This window comes from Myotis daubentonii, chromosome 14, assembly GCF_963259705.1.
Source record: "Myotis daubentonii chromosome 14, mMyoDau2.1, whole genome shotgun sequence".
NCBI lineage: Eukaryota > Metazoa > Chordata > Mammalia > Chiroptera > Vespertilionidae > Myotis > Myotis daubentonii.
This window is the reverse complement of record NC_081853.1, coordinates 51,160,410-51,182,311: the sequence shown is the minus strand read 5'-3', so window position 1 is coordinate 51,182,311 and position 21,902 is coordinate 51,160,410. Positions and strand designations below refer to the sequence as shown.

General features: G+C 41.6%; 1 protein-coding gene across 4 annotated transcripts in view; it reads right to left on the bottom strand.

Annotated features, from left to right (window-relative positions):
• ANO10 (anoctamin 10) overlaps positions 1 to 21,902 on the bottom strand; it is a 90,793-nt gene that overhangs the window by 42,137 nt on the left and 26,754 nt on the right. For all 4 annotated transcript variants that reach the window (XM_059664374.1, XM_059664375.1, XM_059664377.1 and 1 more), the window contains 2 exons: positions 19,567 to 19,758; positions 18,446 to 18,574 (listed from right to left, as the gene is read on the bottom strand). In XM_059664374.1, the coding sequence (XP_059520357.1) occupies positions 18,446 to 18,574; positions 19,567 to 19,758 (321 nt within the window). The remainder of the gene's footprint in view (positions 1 to 18,445; positions 18,575 to 19,566; positions 19,759 to 21,902) is intronic.

Genomic DNA, 21,902 nt, shown 5'->3' with positions numbered 1-21,902 from the left:
GGATGTTTACTATTCAACATGACCCTAACGCACTAAGAGAAGGTATAAAACAAATGGTGTAAGTCCTGGCAGAGCAAACATCTGTATTTGCAGCAGCAAGTGAGAGCTTAGTAGCTGTTGGATATAAATACTTTTTAAAAGCTTTTCTTTATACTGGTAAGAAATGGAAATTGATTAGAAAAATACTATTCATAAGAGCAATACAATTTACCAAAGGAAAATAAGAAAGGTACAGAGCTTATATGATGAAAAACAAAATTTTACTGAAGAACATAGAACAACGCACTGATAAATGGAGATCCTGAATGCAGTGTTTTTAGGCAAACTCATCACAAAGTATTAAATCTTCCCAAGATTCACATAGAAATTTAATTGTAATCAGAAACCAACCGATTTTGTTGAAATGAAACTAAGTAATTTTAAAGTTCATTTGGAAAAATAAATATATAAAAATTAGTAACAAATCTGTAGGGGGGAAGTAAGAGAAAAAAATTAGGGAAAAAATACTAAAACTTACTATAATAACTACAATCAAAACAATATGAATTGGCTCAAAAAGAGACAAATAGATCAGTGAAACAGAACAGCTTCTCAAAACATATGTGATAAAGGTAGTATTTAGGTTACTAAAAAAGATGGTTTATTTAAAAATGAAATAAATATAAATGGCTATTCCTTTGGGATATACAAAGGAGGACTCCTACTTTAAAAACAAAAAATAGTTTCCAGATGAATTAAATATCTCAATATAAATAGGACACCAGACAAACACAACAAAATTCCTTCCTGATGCTGTTTCCTGGTTACAGAAAACCCAGTCCCTGAAGAGGAGGGGCCTCTCTTTCAGGCTGTGCTCCCTCAGCAGGAAAGACCCACCTCTCTGGGCTCCCTGTGAAGTGGTCCCCACCTCGTCCCAGGTGCCCTCTGCTCTCCTGCAGACCCTTCAGATGCCCGTCGGTGTTTATAGGGGAGAAGGCTGCTCCCTGCAGCAACTTCATTGGCAGAACGGGAGAATTCGCCCCAGATATAATATTTTCACATTGCTTCTTATGATATATTCAAAGAAAGAGGGAAAACAATACAAATTAAACTAACCTAAACATGAAATTAAAGAACCCAAAGTGAAAATAATGGTACAGATCTTAACGTTGATGCTTAATTTCTAATTTTGTTGCATAATCTCTGCACTTTTTATGTGGAATGACATATATCTTGTCCCTATCAGGATGAATTCTCAGCTGCGAATCAAGTCATTAACAATCTGGTAATTACTTGCAAAGGATTTAAGTAGCATGGAATTCTCCGCTTGTACAATTTTTTAAATCAAGGAGCACCAAGTGCTCGCTCTGCATCATGAAGTGGCCTTGCAGCAGGGTGAGGCCCTGAGCGGGGACCGGCTGCGGGCTGGCTGAGGGCAGGGGAAGGGGCCACAGTGGGAGCGGTTCTCCCCTCCTGGGAAGCTATTGGGCATACCTACGTGTTCCTGCATCATCAAACAGTTCTGGACTCGAGGTTGTCGTCCTCGGGGTGTTTGAGTAAGTTCCCAGCCCTGAATGACTTCAGGTGGCGGTGCACACTGAGGAAAAAGCTAAAATCACACCACAGATGTAATCACCCTTCTCCCCCAGCCTTCTAGAGCTGGAGAGGGGGCAACTCAAGGGTTTGCCCTGTTTTTTCTCATAAGATGTCTTCATGTTCCTGACAATGGTGCTGGTAACTTCTAGTAAAATTTAAAGCACAGCTAAAATCGGTATTTACCAAGGGAGTTCCTAAGCAATGCTAGGCCTTATGGGTAAAATAACTGGAACGCAAAAGACATAACCCTGTCACAAAGAGTTTACAATCTATTACAAGTGAGAATCCAGGCATGAAGCAAATACAAAACATCTCCATGGCAACGTATATTCAAGTGTGGTTCAAATTATCTACCTCCACACAAGGACCTTGATGATAAAGAAATGCGTGGACCAAGGAAGGGGTGGCAGAGGAAGTCGTTCTCCGATTGGGCCTCAAAGGAAGCCTCGGACTTCAGCAGGCAGACAGCAGCGCTAAACAGAGGAAGGGGCAGTCCCAAGCCATGGAAGCAAGAACCAGCAGAGGTGCAAAAAGATTGTTGGAGAGGAAGACAATTCCTATCCTGCCATGAAAGACTGTTGCAATAGTCCCCTTCCAGTTTGCCCAGAGCCCAGCATAATGTCATCACAAGACTGATATTCGGCAGGATGGAACGCAATCTGCCCAGGGGATGATGGGAGGAAGCGGGGGAGAGATGACCATACGTGTTACAGGCAAGGGGAACAAGAGAGCCAGAAACCCTGGAGAGGTCCTGGCTCCAATGACTCATTCACATGCCTCTGCGACATGGAGTGGGAGACCACCAGTGCAGACAGTGGTCTCCATCCGGTGACCTCCCATTGTTACCTTGAAAGCTAGCTGAAGGCGATGGTTACCATTATGCATGTGTACATCACTGTTTGGAGGTGCCCTCTTCTATGGCCAATAAAAACAAGCTGTTAAACTTGATAGGATTCAGAAATCGGAACAATAGGGGCTCCCTCTAGTGGTTTAAAACACCTCTCACCCTTAGATATTTAAAGGAAGTTTCTACTTTATTTTGGTCATTTCTTTTTAGTTTTTGTATCACCTAGTCCTTTTCCTCTTGGAAAAATACCAGTCTTATAAAGAGCTCACTACAGTGCTCATCCCAGTAGTGAGGAGAGGGGAACAGGCCCAGGGGCCCAAAGTCACAAAGCAACTTCATCTGCTTCCTTCCAAAACAATCAGAAGCTCAAGTAGCAAGAAGCGAAGAGAGAAGGGACGGATAGCGAAGCCACGTGATGCAGGGGGACTGGGACAGAGAATGGGATTCGGCAAAGGGAAGTGAGCTGTAACCACAACATAAAAAAAAAAAAAAAATGAATGCTCTCAAAAGGCTCCAAAATCATCTTGGATGATCTTGGCATCCAGGAAGAAATTTTAAAAGGATTAGTTTCTAACAGGCTTTATGCCAATCCTGGCCCAAGTCTGTAGGATGCTGTGGCTGCTCGGCCAGCTGAGATCTGCTTGAATTTTTCAAGGCTGCCATGTAGAGAAAGGTTGCATCACTGCACAGCCATGCATCCTATTAAAAACCCCGCTCCAGTGAGGCAATGTTATGGCTGAGAGAGAAGGATTGTTACAGAGCAGCAAACCTGACCGTGGCTGTTGCCGTCTGTGCTGAGGCTTGGGATCTTATTATATAATGATGCACTAAAGTGTTGGCGATCTGCAGGTCCAAAAAAATCAATACCAACAAAAAGCCAAGTGCAAAGGATCCAAGAAAAAGCATGAAATACCTCCACTAAGAAATGTAAATAACAATTATGACAATTACAGCTGGGTAATGTAATTGGTACCTAATTAGAGCTGTGGCTGGGACGGAATATATTTTCTGCTATTGCTAAGCGAGGCGCTGCTTGTTTGTTTTTTTTGAAAAATCAGATTGGTTCACCTCGTTTAGAGAAAAAAGTCCTTTTAGATAATTATTCTTGAATCAATTCTCAACAAACTACCAAACTGGTGCAAAGTCTCTTTCAAAGATGATGGTAAAAATCATTCTGAATGAAGTTCTTCTGAACCCTCTCAGTGCCATGACAGTTTCTCTGCTTTGCTTTAGTAAAACTTTTAGTCTTACACTAAATAGCAACCATTTACAGCTGAAAACAAATATAGTCGAATGCAACGTGCCTGGTAAATACTATCCAATGGTGAACCTTGGATCCCTGGTCAGAATACAACTCTCTCTCACAACACTTTTTCTATGGGAAAATCAGTTGCAGATTGAAGTTGCTTAAATTACCAGAGCACGTGTCCTGCTTAGCATGAGGATTGCCTACAGGCTGGTCCCTTGACGTTATTTCACTAGTGAGTTGACTGAGGAGTAAGTATGTCACGAGATGTCATCATCTCCAGGGGTTTACTCAGGTCCCCGCGAGACCCCAAATTACACCACATCAAAGCCTCAACTGGTTTTCTTCCTCGGAAATGAGGTGTCACACTTTCCTCATGTGCCCTTTACAGCAAGTCATCTCTCAGATCACAGAGCCAGCACTCTGTCGTTTTGTGACAGATGTTCAAGAGAAGGAGGTGACATACACAAACGTTAGCCAGTGGGGTTTGTTTCAGTCTCCCTGACTGCAGTTTTCACACCTGTTACTTATGTGTAACAAAAGAGCACGGTCCCTCGGGCCAGCAGTTAGACCTCCTTGTTCCCCCACAGGGCCCGGAGATTAGGAGTCTGCGTAAGACGGGTGAAAGATACTTGCAGAACAAATCAATTTCATATTTCAATTTGTAGCAGAGATAGATGTACCTTGTTTCTCAGAAGAGCTAAAAAGGTAAAGAGTTTAAGATGTCAATAATTAAAGAAATCAAAGAAAAACATCTCCTGTATGAAATGGTCAGGGTAGCTTTATATGCAGTTGCCCCTAAATCTGGAATGAGCCCAGATGTCCTTCAATGAGTAGGTGGTTAAATACACCGTGGTACACGCATGCCATGGAACAATACCCGACAAGGAAAAGGAACAAGCTATCGATACACATACTAACTTGGAGGAATCTCCTGGGAACAGTGCTGAGTGAAACAAAGCCCATCTCCAAAGGGTATATACTGACCGACTGGGAAATGGAGAACAGGTCGGTGGTTGCCAGGGTAAGAGATGGAGAAGGAGGAGTGGAGGGGTGAGAGGTGGGTGTGGTTATGAAAGGATGAGAGGGGGCCTTGTGCTGACAGACCTGTTCTGTATCTACCTGTGACGGTGAACATGCAAACTACACAGGTGATAAAATGTGTAGAACTAAATCCACACAAACTGGGAAGATCTAAACCAGATCGGCAGTGATATCATCCTGATCTGCAACATGGCTCCAGAGTTCTACAAAATGTTAGCCCGGGAAGAGACTGGGGGGAGGGTGCAGGGATCTCTGTGTATTACTTCTTACAAATGCATGTGAACCTGCAATTATCTTAATAACGATTTCAATGACAAAGAAATCATGAAGTCATTATCTTGCTGTTGTCTGATGGGCACCTTCTTCTGAGTCTCTGGGACCTAACTAAGTATGCCACTGTGTGCAAGGGAGCGAGCTTGTAGAGGGGGAAAATGTGATACCCCTGATGGTTAATTAAACCGACCAGATTTACATAAAAACTCCCCAACTGTCCCACTAAGTCGGCCAGCGTTTACATTCTGCATGCTATGCTTATCTCCAGCTAGAATGGAAAGATTATCTTTTTAAATAGTAGGACACAATCATATTTCGTTTCAGAATAAGCATACTGTCCTCAAGGTGACAAAAATTAACCACCTAATGCTATCCATCCCCCTTTGTGGTTTAATTAAAGTTGTTAATAAGCAAGAACAGTAGAGTCTAATTCATGTGACCCATTAGTAAATTTTTATAAGCAACATTCAAAATTTCATTATCACTTTAATGATTTCATTTTCAGACTATAGCTTTAAGTGAAACAGATATGATTAATGCAAAAAGAGCCAATGGCAATAAAATAATGGAATGTAACATGCACAAAATAAAAAATGGGCATTATTACATTTCCAACATAATTTATTTATGCATTATGGTTGTTTAGCTGTGTTATTGCTGCTCTAGTAACAAAAATTAGATTTTTTTTAAAAAATTCACAAAATACAATCCATATATCAATTTATTTATTGACTTGACAGTATCTGCAAAATCTCAGAAAAATGTTTTAACAAGGTCCTAGCTCAGACTGCCATCTCCAATTCTATTAGCCTGAGAGTGGAGCCTCCATAAGCTCTTCCATATTAAGTTAATGTCCATCTGACATCCAATCCCTACCTCGGCCTGAAAACAACCTTTTATCCAATGACCTTACGCATCCTTCTTCACAGTCAATCACGACTGCGGACGCTCGGAGGCAGGCAGAGGACACTCGCTCAGTTTTGGCCTATGTCTGTTGGTGACATCACCCTTCATTTCCGGGCTGCCACCTTAGCACCCCACTCTTAGTTTTGGAATGGGCAGCCTGGACTGGCCTCCATACCCGAGCGGTCAGTGGCCCCTGTCTGCAGTGGGGCAAGAATGTGACCACGGGCTTCTCTGGGGGGGACTCTGCCCTCTTGACGCAGAAACCCCTCACAACCTGTGGGGCTCTTCCCTGGATCCTCAGGGCCCCAGGGCACACGATGTGGGGTACACGGCACAGGGCTAAACTGTTGTAAGCCCAGTCTTGTCGGATAAACACAAGGGGTTGCGAGCTCTGACTGTGCCTTCCTTACAGGACGGCCCGGCTGTGAGCTGAGGGTGGAGTGGGATGCAGTCGGAGCTCCTGAATGAAGGACTCCTGTCCCCGTCCCACGACCTTGACCAGGACGAGCCGCCGGACTGCAGCCTACGGTCTCCCACTTAGGTCGGTGAGTGTGATTCCACCAGATTCACTCCTGCTTCCGGCATCAAGGCTGTCACCCCACTCACTGGCCAGGGTCTCCTGGGAAGGGGCCCACCCTCAGTATTTTCCTGCGCTGACCTCGTCTCCAGGCAGGAAGCAGGGGTGCGATGGAAGATGGACATCTCAGGAGCCAGGCAGACACAAGAGAACCCCATATCGGCCCCTTTTCATTTAAGTAATACCCCTATAATGCTTAATATATACCAGGCACAAAGCACTTTAAAAACAACCATTTTCTCCCTCATAACAATGTTTCAAGGGTAGGTACTATTATCATTATTTTACAGATCGGAGGTTTGTGCTAAGTCACACAGCGTGGCTGGACCACAATGCTAGCAGTGGAGGTGAGAGAAGCAGTCAGATTTTCATTCTTCTTACCCATTGAGCTTTATTAAAAACATGACATTTTTACTTAGTAAAAATATCCTGATGGGCAACTTCTACCAGGATGGATTAACCCTCCCACCTAAAACAACATCCAAAATTTCACAAAACAACAGTTTCCAGGGCTCTGGGCGTCAGGGAGTAAAGGGCCAGAATCCCCAAGCGACAGGAGTCAAGGGGGCAGGTCATCCCGCTCACTCCTGGAAGTGGTGTCTGGGCTGCGGTCTGGGCGAGGAGACTGGGCTGAGCCAAGTGACTACCGCGGCAGCGGGAACGTGGCACCACCTGTCTGCAGGTCAGAGAACCGAAGGAGGGAGCTGCACAGACAGATGTCTGGGGCATCTGCAGACGGTGCCCTCAGGTGCTGACCGCACACACGTGAGGTCCGGGGAAGCTACATGTGGATGGACTGCAGGGACCAGCACTTGGGGCGCACGCAGGACTGAGAATGGTATATGTTCCCACCAGCCAGACTGGAAACCCTAACTCACAGGTACTCAGAGCAAGTCCTTAGAGTGACGGCGAACCTTTTGAGCTCGGTGTGTCAGCATTTTGAAAAACCCTAACTTAACTCTGGTGCCGTGTCACATATAGAAATTTTTTGATATTTGCAACCATAGTAAAACAAAGATACTTTTGATATTTATTTTATATATTTAAATGCCATTTAACAAAGAAAAATCAACCAAAAAAATGAGTTCGCATGTCACCTCTGACACGTGTGTCATAGGTTCGCCATCACTGATCTAGACTTAACACTGGGAAATAATCAGGAAGGAGGAGAAAGACAGAAGCATATTATTGTTTAGTTCTTGCACTGTACATAAAGTGGTAAATGCCTCTTGAGGGTAGACTATGATAAAATAAAAATGTATTCTATAAACCTTAAAGTAACCAGTGAGATAACAAGATAAAGAGTTACAGCTAATAATTCTAACAAAGGAGAAAAAAATATGGAAACACACACACGCACCCAGACACGCACCCAGACCTGCACACAAGCCATGATGAATCAAAGGCAGAAAAGAGAACAAATAGCAAACGGGGCAAGTGGTGAATGCAGAGCAAGGTGGCAGAATGAAATCTAACCACACCAATAACCAGATGAAATATAAATGCTAGAACACCCCAGTTAAAACTCAGATATGATCCGACTGTATTTAAAAAGACATAATCGTAACACGACCTAGAAGAAACACACTTGACATACACAGACACACACAGATTAAAAGCAAAATGTTTCTGAAAAGGTTATACTAACAGAACCACGCTTTACAAACATGAGACTGGAGAGGAAGCCCGAGGCCCGGAGGGCGATTAGATGCTCACGGACGGAAACCCCCCGGCCGACAAGGCGCGGCCACAGCAGCCGGGTGCAGGGGCAGCAGCTTAGGAAGGAGTGGATGCGTGGAGGAGGCATCCAGAGGCAGGGTCAGCAGGTGGGAGACAAAAGAAATCTCCAAAGGAAAAGAGGGAAACCAGAAAGGTTCCACGGTTTCAAAATGAGTCACCTTGAAGCTAACCATCCTATTTGCGAAGCTACACACCACAGAGAAAGAAGGAAGCACAAGACTGGGTCCCAGGGAGGAGGCCGTCCTCCATTGAGAGGCTGAGAGGGTGATGCCCGAGGGTGGCCTCGGGGAGACGTCCTCAGGCAGCGGGAGGCCAGAGCGAGCCAGCAGACGCAGGCACCCGTTCGCAGTTCATGAGCTGGCTGCACAGACAGGAAGCTACGCTGCAAGAGCAGCCGCGACACTGCAGTGACATTAAGCTTAAAGCCAGGCCTCGGCGGGAATGAACTATCCAATACCTCTTCTCTGGTTTTTAATCGAATCTCTTCTACAGAGTCAACATTTCACACAAAACAATTTTATTGAATGTGAGGATACATCCATTTCATAAGTATTTAAACTTTTTAACCTAATCCTAAGGTTTCCTGCTTCTATAGTAATATTTACTTGTGATTACATTAATGGGCTCCACTTATGTCAGCGGCAGAGCTTCTCAAACTATCTGTGGTGAAGGACCAACCTGGTAAATTCCCAGTCCCTTATGGACCTACATGTGGCCCTACAGTGCTTGGACTGGACTGTGTCCCACCCAAATCCATATGTTGAAGCCCCCCCCCTCCCCCCATGGGACTCTGGAGATAGGGCTTACAAGGAGGACATTAGGGTTAAAAGAGGTCATAAAATGGGGCCCTGATAGAATAGAACTACTGTCTTCATAAGAAAAGACACCAAAGAGCTCTCTCTCTCTCTCTCTCTCTCTCTCTCTCTCTCTCTCTCTTTCTCCACATGCACACAAAGAAGAGGCCATATGAGCACACAGCAAGATGGTGGCCACCTGCAAGCGGAAGATGCCTCAAAATGAAATCTACCCTGCTGACACCTTAAGCTTGGACATCCAGCCTCCAGAACTGTCAGAAATAAACTTCTGTGGGTTAAGCCACCTAGTCGATGGTATTTTGTTATGCAGCCAGAGCAGACTAATACATACTGCATGTAACCACATGCAGCTCACCATGCAAAGTGAACACTAGTCTAATTGGTCTATACTTGTTCAACAAGATAAGCCCACTGATCGCATGCTTAAATGTCAAGCTGTCTTAGAAGTTTCCAAATGCTTACCCTCCATTTCTGTGCTTATCTCACTGTAGACCTATAGCAAACACTCTGTGAACTAATAGCAGTCTGCAGACCATGTTTCAACCAGAATTGGTTTATAGTCTTTCTATGATTTAAAAGAGAAAAGCAATATTAGGTAAAACTTAAAATAAGGGCATGAATTTTAAACACATTAGAAACCAGATGTATGCTGTGGGGTGAGAGAAATTAGAGAGAAGTCCAGGATTCTATCCTATCATATATCATATCATATCATATCATATCATAAATCACATCATACCTAGGCAAGATCCCCCCCCAAGACATTGCAGAATGCATGTTCTTAAAAATGAACACCACTGTGCCTTGTTTATAATGCCCCTTGAATTCTGTTTCTCTTTAGAACGTCCATCAATCTCTGTAATCATATCCACAGAGCACATTACAATTAGATTACAAACTCAAAGACGGAGTATTACTTCTTCTTCAACTGGTGATATATACACTAAACTCACAAAACAGATGTCCTCAAGGGACTGACCCAGATGGATGAGCAAATTAACTCCTGTGATCCTGCCACTGAGGGAGGGCCCAGTGCAGGGATGTCCAACTGTCCAGTGGCCATCACAGAGGGTCTTTGATGGATTCTAATCCATACATTTGTCATCATTCTAAGCCACGATGGACCCACGTACATGTCTGATGAGACGGCTACTCTCTGCTCCATATGACCTTCCATGGCATCCAGTCCAGGGTCCAAAGAGTAGCAAACCCCCAGCACATGTTTGCTAATGTCTAACTGGCCAAGCCTAGATAAAGGACTGGGGGAAATAGAGTTCACTTCCTGATTGGGGGGACAGGGGGGGGGACAAAGTCATAGTGCAAAGGGCTGGCTATAGAGAGAGGAAGAATTTGTGGCTATTTCTATAATCAGAAATGGAAAATTTGTATTACTGGCATAAATAGAAGGTAAATACTAAAAATAAATTGAAATCAGCTCCATCCTGAATATAAACTGATCTCTTTCGGAGGTGTGAGACTTGACTTTCCTAAATGTTCTAGGCCAAGAGACAGGGTTAGGTTAACCAATGTTAATACCTTCAAAGAATGCAACCTAAGCTACTTTACAGAAACTGGATATCAACAGTCATATCTAAACAGATTATGTACTAACCATCGATTTGGAGGGCACTGGGCCCAACAACACAAATATTTCGCACTTTTGACAAATGCAAAAGCTGAGCCCCTGATTCCACACTCCCCACAGATAGAAGCAGCTCATTTAGGTGGCACAACTGGGATCAGTAATTCCTCAGTTAATCAAAAAAAGTTAGCTAAAATGAGGAATCATTGAAAAAGGCATATCTTTCAGATTTTAATTTAGCAAACATTGAAAGTACATTTATTTGCAAGTCTTATAACCTAGGGCCATGGCCTCTCCTTTGAGCAAATCCAGTGACTCTTTCTCACTGTCTTCGTTCATAAATAACACCCACAATTCAAGGTCAGATTCCCAGGTTCACTTTCTTTGAAAAAGAGTGAAAACAAAGACGCGTGTGAAGCCATGTGAAAACAGAATCTGGAAGCTGTCCATATTTTTATGATTTTTCCCTCATCGCTTATAATTGCCTCATCTTTACCCACTCTGATAGTAATATGTCTTTATGGAGTCTTTCCAAAGGTTTTCACAGAAACGACGGCTCTTTCTGTTTTAGCACACACATTTCATCAGCTTTCATTCCATTTAATTAAATTATGCCAATTACAGTAACATGAATGCCACACGTAAACAGATTTGGGAACAAAATGCCTTTTGGTGAGCACTTAACTTGGTGAGTGAACACAGTCCCCGGGCCCCCACCGCTGGGTGGGCTGGGAGAGCCTAGGCCAGTCTGGACTCTGCCCGGGGAGGGTGGAGAGAGCCGGCCTTCGAGAGCCTTCCACTGCACGGCGGTTCACCTCTTGGAGGACCCAGTGGGTGAGCACTTCTAAAGCCAGGGCTCTATTTAGTAATGACCGTCTTTAATCATTCCCACACAATTAACACAACACAGAGCAGTGTTTCATTTGGATAAAACCCAAGAGGGGGACAGCCCAGAGAAAAACCAGAAAATTACCAAGATTATCACAGGAGTAGAGGAAACCAAAAAAGGAAGAAAAAAAAACAGTTCAATAATTCTATTCAAAAGTACCCCACTCCGTAAGTTAAACCCTTATTTGCCTTCCCAGGAACCCAGCACATGCTCCAACGCTGGGAAGCGGTGCCCGATGAATATAGTTGGTAGTGACCAGATGAATATATGTAAGTATAATTCAATTTAAAAACTTCCCAGGCAATTTAATCAGACCTTTCAATTAGGTAGAGACTTCTACATGAGAGATGATTTTTTTCTGAAACAATAACAACAATGACTAACATACTGAATACTTAATCCTGCCAAGCAATGCAGTAAGCATACCACATGCATTCCTTCACTTATCCCTGTGACCACTCTAGGTACTAAACTCATTTAAGGACACACGGCTTGACAAAGGTGGAGTTAGAATTTGAACCCAGGGCCCACATTCTCAACCACTATATTATACTGCCTAATTCAGTTCACCAGTTCTTATAAATACTATAATTCCATGTTCTGCTTGAGAGTTTTGTTAGTTATATTTCCCAAGGGCACACCAAAGTCTTCAGTTATAAAGTTAAGTCAATTCTTAACCACCACTAACTATATGTTCACTGAAAAACACCTATATGTGACTGACTCATTCATTCATTAATAAACATTTAACAAACAATGGCTTGATCACCTGAAAAGGAAGTTAATGTAATTTAATGGAAATGTCTCAATTACTGAAGGTTACTGCATGCTGCCCTTACCCATGCGCTCAGGAAGCTGAGCCTGGTGGAAGGAACACACGTGGTCCTACAGCTTCAGTAAACGCTCGCAGCTACTTGAGGGAAGGGCTGTGGGATGTCAGGGGGGGGGGGGGGGGGGTTGGGCAGCAGGGAGAGGGTTGTATAGAATTGATCTCCGACCGAAGCATTTTTTTTCCTAAGTCATGGAGATTCCTCTGCGGACTGTAGCAGAGGAGAAATGGGACCAGCATTTTGTTTTGGAATGACCCCTCCAGCAGCAGAGAGCGTGGGGGCAGAGGAGAGAGCATGAAGACTGGAAGGCTAGTGGAGATCTGCTGTAAAAGTCTAGGTAAGAACTGTGGAATGTGCACTTGAACTGAGTAAACTATGTGGTATGTGAATAAACCTCAATAAAGCTATTTAAAAAGCTAAGTCTAGATGAGAAATGGTGAGCACCTAAACTCAATCCATGCCAACAGTAACAGGGAAGAGAGAGTAAAGAGAGATCCAGAAGTCAGAATCAGCAGGACTGGATGAGTAAAGGATAGGTGGGAGGGAGGGCTGGACTCAGCTGTAGAAACAAGACCACGAAGAGGAGAAAATGGAGTCATGACATGGGATGCAAACAAGATCACAGAGGAGGTGGTTAACATGTAAACAAGGAACCGTAACACAAACCAAACCAATTCAGTATTATGGAGAACCAAGCCCATCGAAATGAATCATCGAGCTGATGGAGACACAGGAGAGCACTGCTAAAGGGCTAACTCACTAACAACGGTGGTCACCTGTTCACTTCCTCCTCTGTATCAGACCTGGTGCCCAGCACTTACTAGTATATGCACACTGCCAATATCTTCATTCTGCCTCAGAGGAAACCACTGTAGATTCTAATCCAGCTACCTCCCGACTCCGACACCCCAAGCTATTTCCATGCTATAATGCCCGCTTAACAAATAATGATGGCAATGATAACAAAGATAATGAAAGTTCGTTCTGCCATTGCTGAGTCTGTTAGAACCGCAGCTCACATCCCTGTGCCTCGACCGAGTGCCCAGTTCTGTGTTTGGCATTTCACCAATATAACAGTGCCTATATCCTGCCTTGTAAGAGTGACAGCAAGACCTGCAATTTATTACACATGTGCTCAATGCCAGACCCTTGTGATCGGGGTTATACATGTGCCATTTCTACTCCTCAGAGCATCCCTGCAGTGGAAGCTGCACTGGCCTCAATTCTGCACTCAAGCAAATAGGCTTACAGGTCAAGGTAACTGGCCCAGGGCTGTGAGGCGCTAAGAGGCAGCACAGGGACAGAATCTCCATAGTTTGGAATATCCATGTGTAGATATAAACACAGGTGTAAATATAAATCAGTTGAGAGAGAGAAAGAAAGAATGCATATGTGGCAAAATGCTCAAAAAAGTTACTCCTAATGAAGGGTAGTAGGAATTATCTGTATTATGCTTGCATCTGTATTACACTTTTCTTGAAATCTGAAACTGTTTTTTAAAAATAGGAAAATAGCCCTGACCGGTTTGGCTCAGTGGATAGAGCGTCGGCCTGCAGACTGAAGGGTCCCGGGTTCGATTCCGGTCAAGGGCATGTACCGGGGTTGCGGGCACATCCCCAGTGGGAGGTGTGTAGGAGGCAGCTGATCGATGTTTCTCTCTCATCGATGTTTCCAACTCTCTATCCCTCTCTCTTCCTCTCTGTAAAAAATCAATAAAATATATTTTTAAAAAAATAGGAAAATAAACCCTTTGAGTCAAGGCATAAAAGAGCAGAGAGCTCAGTCCACTCTCAGAAGACACCTTTAGTCACTACAAACAACTGAGAACCAACTCCGTTTCTATGCAGCTCTAGAAAAAAAAATTACCTAACTTTTAAAAAAAAACTGAAACTGCAATTAAGGATTGTTTTTAAAACTATCAATGAAACATGCATGGTGCAGACTGCCTTGCTGCTCACCAGGACCTAATGATTAGAAGTGCAGTGTAACTTCTGGGGTGAGTAGTTAATGCATTTGCATCTTAGAAAAGAAACAGCTCTTAGCAGGTGAACTGTTAGTCTTCAATATGTTTAACTGGAACATCTTGCCAACTTCAGAATTAAAAGAAAACCATGAATGCATTTAATACTAAAATAAAATATTAGCAAACGTTTGATACTTACAAGATTGTAGGGTTTTTCTATTTTTTAGGAATTGGAGATCTGTGTAATTCTGCATTTAAAGGAGTGACCCTTTGCTTGAAATTACATCAAAGAAGTGAACTAAATTTGCCTCAAGAGTGAGAACGATGATGATTATTTAAAAGAAATTATTTGAATATTGATTTGATCCTGTGGGCTGGACTTTATGACATTGCCAGTATTTGACTATTTTTAACCTAGAAAACGGCATTTTCATGTGGTTCCAACATAGTGTTTTATATTGGTATGCTATTCTCTTAGTCAGTCTATAGGTGGACATACATTAACACACAGAGATGTTATATGATAAAGTTGTACACCTGAAATGTATATGTTGTTAACCAATGTTATCGCAATAAATTTCAGTCATTTTTGAAGGCAACACTAGATGGCAGTAAATACACAAAAGTTGTAATATGACATTGAGTTACTAGTATACAGTAATGATTTTTGCCTTCTACTCAACTATATGCTGCATTAAATCAAGTTTTACCAAAAAAAACCTAACAAATAAAAAATAAAAATAAAAATTTGCTGGCTTCAGAAATGTGAACCAGAAAAACTACTGAACTGAGCAATCATCCACAATTTGAATATGAGAACACTAGCTCTCAATCAATATCAACACCACAGTTATATTTTTTGTCTTCTTGTCTTCTTAGTTTAAAAATTTTGATAACATGAATTTATTTTAAATTTTATTTAATTTGGAGGAAAAATCTTTTAAAATAAAATATATTAAGTTACTTTTTACATCAAGATGTTAACAATTTATTTATTTATTTGTTTCTATTTATTTATGGCTTATTTATTATGGCTTTTTTGAATTAGTAAAATTTCTACTCTTTCAGGAGCCATGAATGAATATAGGAAAATACAGTGTGCTATTTATTTAATACTAGAGGCCCCAGTGCACACGAAATCGTGCGTGAGTAGCTCGCTTCCACTTGCCTCAGCTGGCTGTCCCGCCCATCACCACTAGTAGCTCGCTGCCCGGTCCTCCACTGCTCCTAGCTCTCTGCCGCTAGTAGCTCATGCCCCGCCCCACCTGCTGCAAGAGCCACCGCTCCTTTGGTCGTGACGGCATTATAGCATGACAACCACAGGCCTTTTATGATATAGATGCTACTAGCAAAACATTTTTAACTCAATAAACTAACAATTTATCTAGAACACAGGAAAAAATAGGGAATAAAATATAATTTTAAGATTGTACTCCTCAATTTGAAGACACTGCAGATCAAAGAGAAAATCTTATAAACAGAAACATGTTAATTTGATCCACTGATGATTCCCATGACTTTTCTGTAACATACTAAATTAGAATTTCAGCATGATTTTACAAACATATAGTAATAAACAACAAAACATATTTTCAAAGTTATTTGTAAAATTTCTACTTTTTAGATTCATTATAAGACCAGATGGCATTCAGCACAGGCCTCAGCAACACTAGAATAAAATTAGCTGACTTACTAATTTTTTGGTTACTTCTAACACTTTCTCTAGCTTGATTTTGTGCTGACACAGAAAATCCTCAATTTAGAAAACAAAGCGAGGATTCTCTCAAATGTCAATAAAGTAAAAACAAATAAATCTTTAAATACATTAATGTGGTAGAAGGGGAGGACTTTGTTTAATACCAATCTGTGCCTATATAATTCAACTTTTGATCAATAGTTTTTCAAAAGTCAGAAAATACATAGCTATAGTTACTACAAACATACAACCAAACAGCCAAAACAATCTTGAAAAAGAATAACAAAGTTGGGGGTCTCACACTTCCTGATTTAAAAACGTACTACAAAGCTACGGCAATCAAAGCAGTGCAGTACTGGCAAAAAGATAAATATCACTTATCTTGTCAATGCGTATAAACATTTAATATGTACAGTTTTATGTATGTCAACCATACCCCCAATAAAATGCTTGAAAAGAAAATGTAGACATACAGACCAACGGAATAAAATAAAGAGCCCAGAAACAAACCCTCACATATATGGTTTTTTTACTGGGGAAAGGACTGTCTTTTCAACAAATGATGCTGGAAAATTGAATAGCCACATGCAAAAGAATGATTTACCTTATATCATATATAAAAATTAACTCAAAATGAATCAAAGATCTAGACTTAAGACCTAAAACTATAAATCTAGAAGAACACATAGGACAAAATTTGCATGATGTTAAATTTGTCAATGATTTACTAGATATAACACTAAAAACAAAGACAAAAAAAAGAGGAAAAAATAGAGAAGCTGGGCTTTTGTGCATCAAAGGATAGTATCAACAGAGTGAAAAGGCAACCTGCAGAATAGAAGCAAATATTGTGAATCATATATCTGATAAGGGGTTAATGTTTATAATATATAAAGAACTCTACAACTCAACAACTAAAAAATAAACAATATAATTTAAAAATGGACAAAGGATTTGAATAGACATTTCTCCAAAGAAGATTTACAAATAAAAACATTTACAATCCATGCAAAGAGCTCAACAGGTATTTTCTTCTGTAAATGAACTGCTTGACATTCTCATCAATCTCTTGTGAGTCTCATTAGTTTAAGCATAAGTCAGTCCCAAAAGTCTAGTTAGCTCTGGATGTACTACAGGCAAAGACAAATTCCTAGATCTGCAAAGTTAAGGGCCATATTCTAAATCAAGAAGCTACATTATGAGCCTGGCCAACTGGCCATCCCCTGGCTAAAGGCCCCCTCTGTTTTGATCTCTCATTTCCACACGTAATAAATCAACCTTGCAAATAACTCTCCAAAATCCTGTTCAACTCACAAGTCCAAAACAGACCTACTTTTATCTGCCAGAGCCATTCTCTTTCCCCTCCTACTCACTGCCATCTAAAATCATTCTCCAACAGGAATATTCCACATATAGCATCTATCACAAGCACAGATTCCAATCCAATATGCTAAAAGAGCAAAATAGAGCAAAGCAGACTGTATTTCTTCAGCCGCTACTGGAAATGTACAAATGTACATTTGAATGTACAAATGAATTCCAGGATTTCATTTTTTTCTGGTCAGCCCTAAGTCCTAAGACCTTAAGTATATGAATCACCGCTTTATGTTCCTGCCACAGTTTGCTTTAACAAACTTTCACCACTCTCCTATGTTTTAAATATCTAAAACTAAAAGGTCACCATATTCCTGACAACTAAAATCACCAGCAACAAAAAATTGCCTGCAAATTCTTGTGATTGCTAAGTGCTTGATTTTTAAGATGGTACAGCAATTCATAGTCAGAAACATAATTAAATGGTTTCTGAGCAGTACAGAGACAGCCAGCTTGTGCTTTTTGTGTGAAACTAAGAGTCCTCCTACACATGACAGCACGCTTTGGAGTTTTAGACTATTTCACAATGGGCTCCATACCTGTTGGAAATGAGACTTAAACACGAATTTTTCTCAAAAAATATTTTCTTAGGATTTGTTTGAGAAAGTAGAAGTGACAAACCCCTAGATTAGACTAAAAAAACCCACATTAAACCTACAGAATTCTATCTATATAATAAAAGGGTAATATGCTAGGTCCTTCCGGAGGAAGCCGGGCCAGAAGCCCGGGTCCCAGGTGCCTGCCAGCGGCCAGAGGGAAGCCAGTGCCAGCAGCCGGGGGAAGGAAGGCCTACGCTTGCACGAATTTTCATGCATCGGGCCTCTAGTTTCAAACAAGATTTATCTACTCAGCTCTGACCAGGCTGGGAAAGTCACTTTCCTGTTTGCACCACGGTGACCGTTTTTCAGTCCCAGGTGATCACCAGGAATGCACAGCCTCAGACTCCTGTCTTCCCGTTACCTGAACGGCTTTGCTTTCATACCAGTCAATGCATGTTGCTGAATTGCCAGCCAGAGACATCACTGCTTTGGAATAACAGAGGCATCTGATGTAGAAACTCTTTGAAAGAGAGTTAAAGTCTTACTTACCTCCACTGCTACTACAATCAAAATGAGGTCTGTTTTTGACTCCGGAAAGAGTGCATCCACTTGTGGCGACATTCCAATCAGAGCGCAGTTAGTGACCACGGATATGACACTCATTGTTTCAAAAGCCAACTGAAAGAAAAAAGAACGTGAAATTAAAACTGCTTTGTTTTTCTTGTCTTATTATGAGTTACCTAAACATTTTTTGATATTCCATTTTGATTTATCTGCGTTTTTTAATATATTTTTATATAGCTTTCTAGGGGTTGCTCTAAGTATATATTATAATTATATTTTATACACACATATATACATGTATAGTTACATTATATTTTATATGTGTATATACATTTTTTCTTTTACTTGTTATTTATCAGCTCTAGTAAAATATAGAAATCTTACCTCCCTTTACCATTCCCTATTTATAATATAATTGCCTAAATATTTTCTCTACATATAGTATTTAGAATCATTAGATAGTTTTGTATTTTTTGTTTCAACTCTCAAACATAACTTTAAAGACTCAAGAAGAGAAGGAAAGGGAAAAGTATTTACTTGTATTTTTGTTTAGCGATTTTATTTCTTCCTAATGTCTCCAGATTCCTACTTTTATAATTTCCTCAGTTTTGAGAACTTTCAGTCATACTTTTAGGATAGGGCCCCTGACAATAAAAATCTCTTATTAGTTTCCCTTCATCTGAGAGTGTCTTGCTCTCTCCTGCGCTCCTAGAGAATATTTCCTGTGAATATAAGATTCTGTATCAGCAGTACTTTTCTTTAAGCATCTGAAAACTACTGTGCCTCTTCTGACACTGCAGTGGGGAGGGCCTCGTTATGTGAGTGAAGGCCCAGCTGGCTGCTCTCCTAGAAAACTGTCCAAGTCTTACACCTGAAAGGAGTCATAAAGATTATATTTTACCTCCCTCACCCCTACCCCCAATTTTAAAAATAAGAAAAGTGAGGCCCAGAGGAAGCAAATGGCTATTGAAGTCACACAGCTGTTTGGTGGCCGAGCAAGAACGAAATCCAGTTTTCCCAAACCTCTCCTTTGGGCTCATTGTTTTAAATCACAATGCCTCATTCTGTTATTTCTTTTAAAGGAATATTTTTTCACAAATAATTACCTGCCATACACCAATACTGGCCGAAGGCTCCGCGAATGGACGTTTGAAGACTCTGCACATTTTTAAGGCGTCAGAATTAACTTCGGTGAAGTTATTCAACACAGCGAAGGCCGCAGCCAGCGGGTAAACACAGGAGAAAAGGCTCACGTAGCCAAACTGCAGCAACAGCTCCAGGTAGTCATCGAAGGTGCCCTGGAAATGTGCGCCACAAGGAGAACACAGGCACTGTTTTAATATCGTCTAAAAAGAATAACTTACCAATGTCATCCCGCCAAATTTAACTTAAAAAAAGAAGAAGAGCCCTGCCGGTTTGGGTCAGTGGATAGAGCATTGGCCTGCGGACTGAAGGGTCCCGGGTTCGATTCCGGTCAAGGGCATATGCCGGGTTGCGGGCTTGATACTCCGTAGGGGGCGTGCAGGAGGCAGCCGATCAATGATTCTCTCTCATTGTTGATGTTTCTATCTCTCTCTCCCTTTCCCTTCCTCTCTAAAATCAATACAAATACATTTAAAAAAAGGATTAAGGACCTCCAGAAGTTTGCCCCTCAAAAAAAAGGGGGGGGGCAAAATTTGTCAGAATGAACTTTTTCAGTACTGTGAAAATTAACCCACGGCTTGTAGTAACTCAGGCAGCACTTAGTAAAGAAAAACAGCTCCATCTGTGCCTTTAAATTCACTCCAGTTTCACCTCCTGCTCCCAGGTCCACAGCAGCCTTAACAAGTAACAACAGGCACGCCCAGGCCCAGGGGGAGCAGAGGGGCTGGAGGTCTCAGAAAGCCTCGCTCCCAAAGAGAAGTCACTACCTGATGTGGACAGTGGTACCTTCTGGACTCCGCTCAGAAGGCTCATCGTTATTCAGCCCCGCTGAGTCCCTCCCAGTGCTAAGGGCTTCTCCCTTGGGGGGTGGCGGGTAAAGGGTCCTAATAAATGGTGATGAAAGATGATTTGACTTTGGGTGGTGGGCACACAGTGAAATATATGGATCTTGTAACCTAGAAACTCACATCGTAAACCTATATGACCCTATTAACCAATGTCACTCCAATAAACTTAATTTAAAAAATAATAAAAATAAAAGATAATGGCTGCACACCTTGTGAATTTAGTTTAAAAAAAAACACCTAAGTTGTACATTTTAAAATAATGAATTTTGTGGCATAAGACATTTATCTCAATTTTATTAAAAGTAAAGGAAAACAAAGCTGATCGTAACAAGGAAACTCCCCAGAGTCACCCTAACAAAAGTAGTACATACATCAAAGAGGCCAAAGAAAGGAGTCTATAGCAGAAAATAAGGAGACCATGGAAGCATGGAGAAATCCCTCTGAAACTATGTTTAAACACCTTTCCGATATGTTTTTAAAGGTTTAGTCCAAAGGAGGAGACGGGCAATAGTTGCTGTGTACCCTCAACAACTAAAGAGATACTAACAGTGTGGGGTGAGTTACTCAGGCCACACTCCAGACCTCCCCATGATCACCCTATGCACATGCGATGACAACTTCAGTTTAAGAAAAATACTCATCACAATATTTTAAAGCGATATTAAACACGGATCTTGCGAAATGAATCATTATTATTACTGCATCTCAGAGTCAGTCCTTCTCCAAGACATGCATATTAGACGCAGGAGCTGAGAGCTTTAGTATAAATCAGATTCTACTTCCGGTCAGTTTCTTTTCATATGTTATATTTTGCTAAAGTAGAGAATTTCCTAACGTAACTATAGAGTACTGGCAAGGGAGTGAGTACTTCTCTCAGATGCTTTGGCTGCTTGGATGAAGCATGGGCCCAGGGATTTCAAGTGAGTCTCTCTGGAAGTTTCCAAGGCTCGTCGAAGCGCAACACCGAGCACATGTATGTTAGGAGCTGGCCGGTGGGTGCGCAGCTGGGGACTCAGTGGCGAGCAATTTCTAAACCGCTCTTTGGTTGCATTTGGCTCTAGAAAGCATTTCCTTACGTCGTGTTGCAGCATACAGATGTGGCTTTAAAATATGCCCAGTGATATAGCATTGATTTAATTCTCTAAAGAGTGAAGTAATCAAGAGTGGGGAAAGAGTAAAAATCTTAGCAATCAAGCCGGTTTTACCACAACTCGGTCTTAAGAAACCATCATAGCCTATGCTCAGCTTTCAAAATTGTGCTGTTTTGGCTCTGCAGAGATGTGCAGATAATGTCTCTCAGATGTGCCGCCGGGCAGCCCGGCAGTCATGTCAAGCTCTGCCTGACATTTTTAGCATACAACATGCAGTGAGCAGGGGGGAGGGGGGAGGGGGGAGGGGGAGGGGGGAGGGAGATAGAGAAAGAGAGCGAGAGAGAGAATAAATTCCTACTC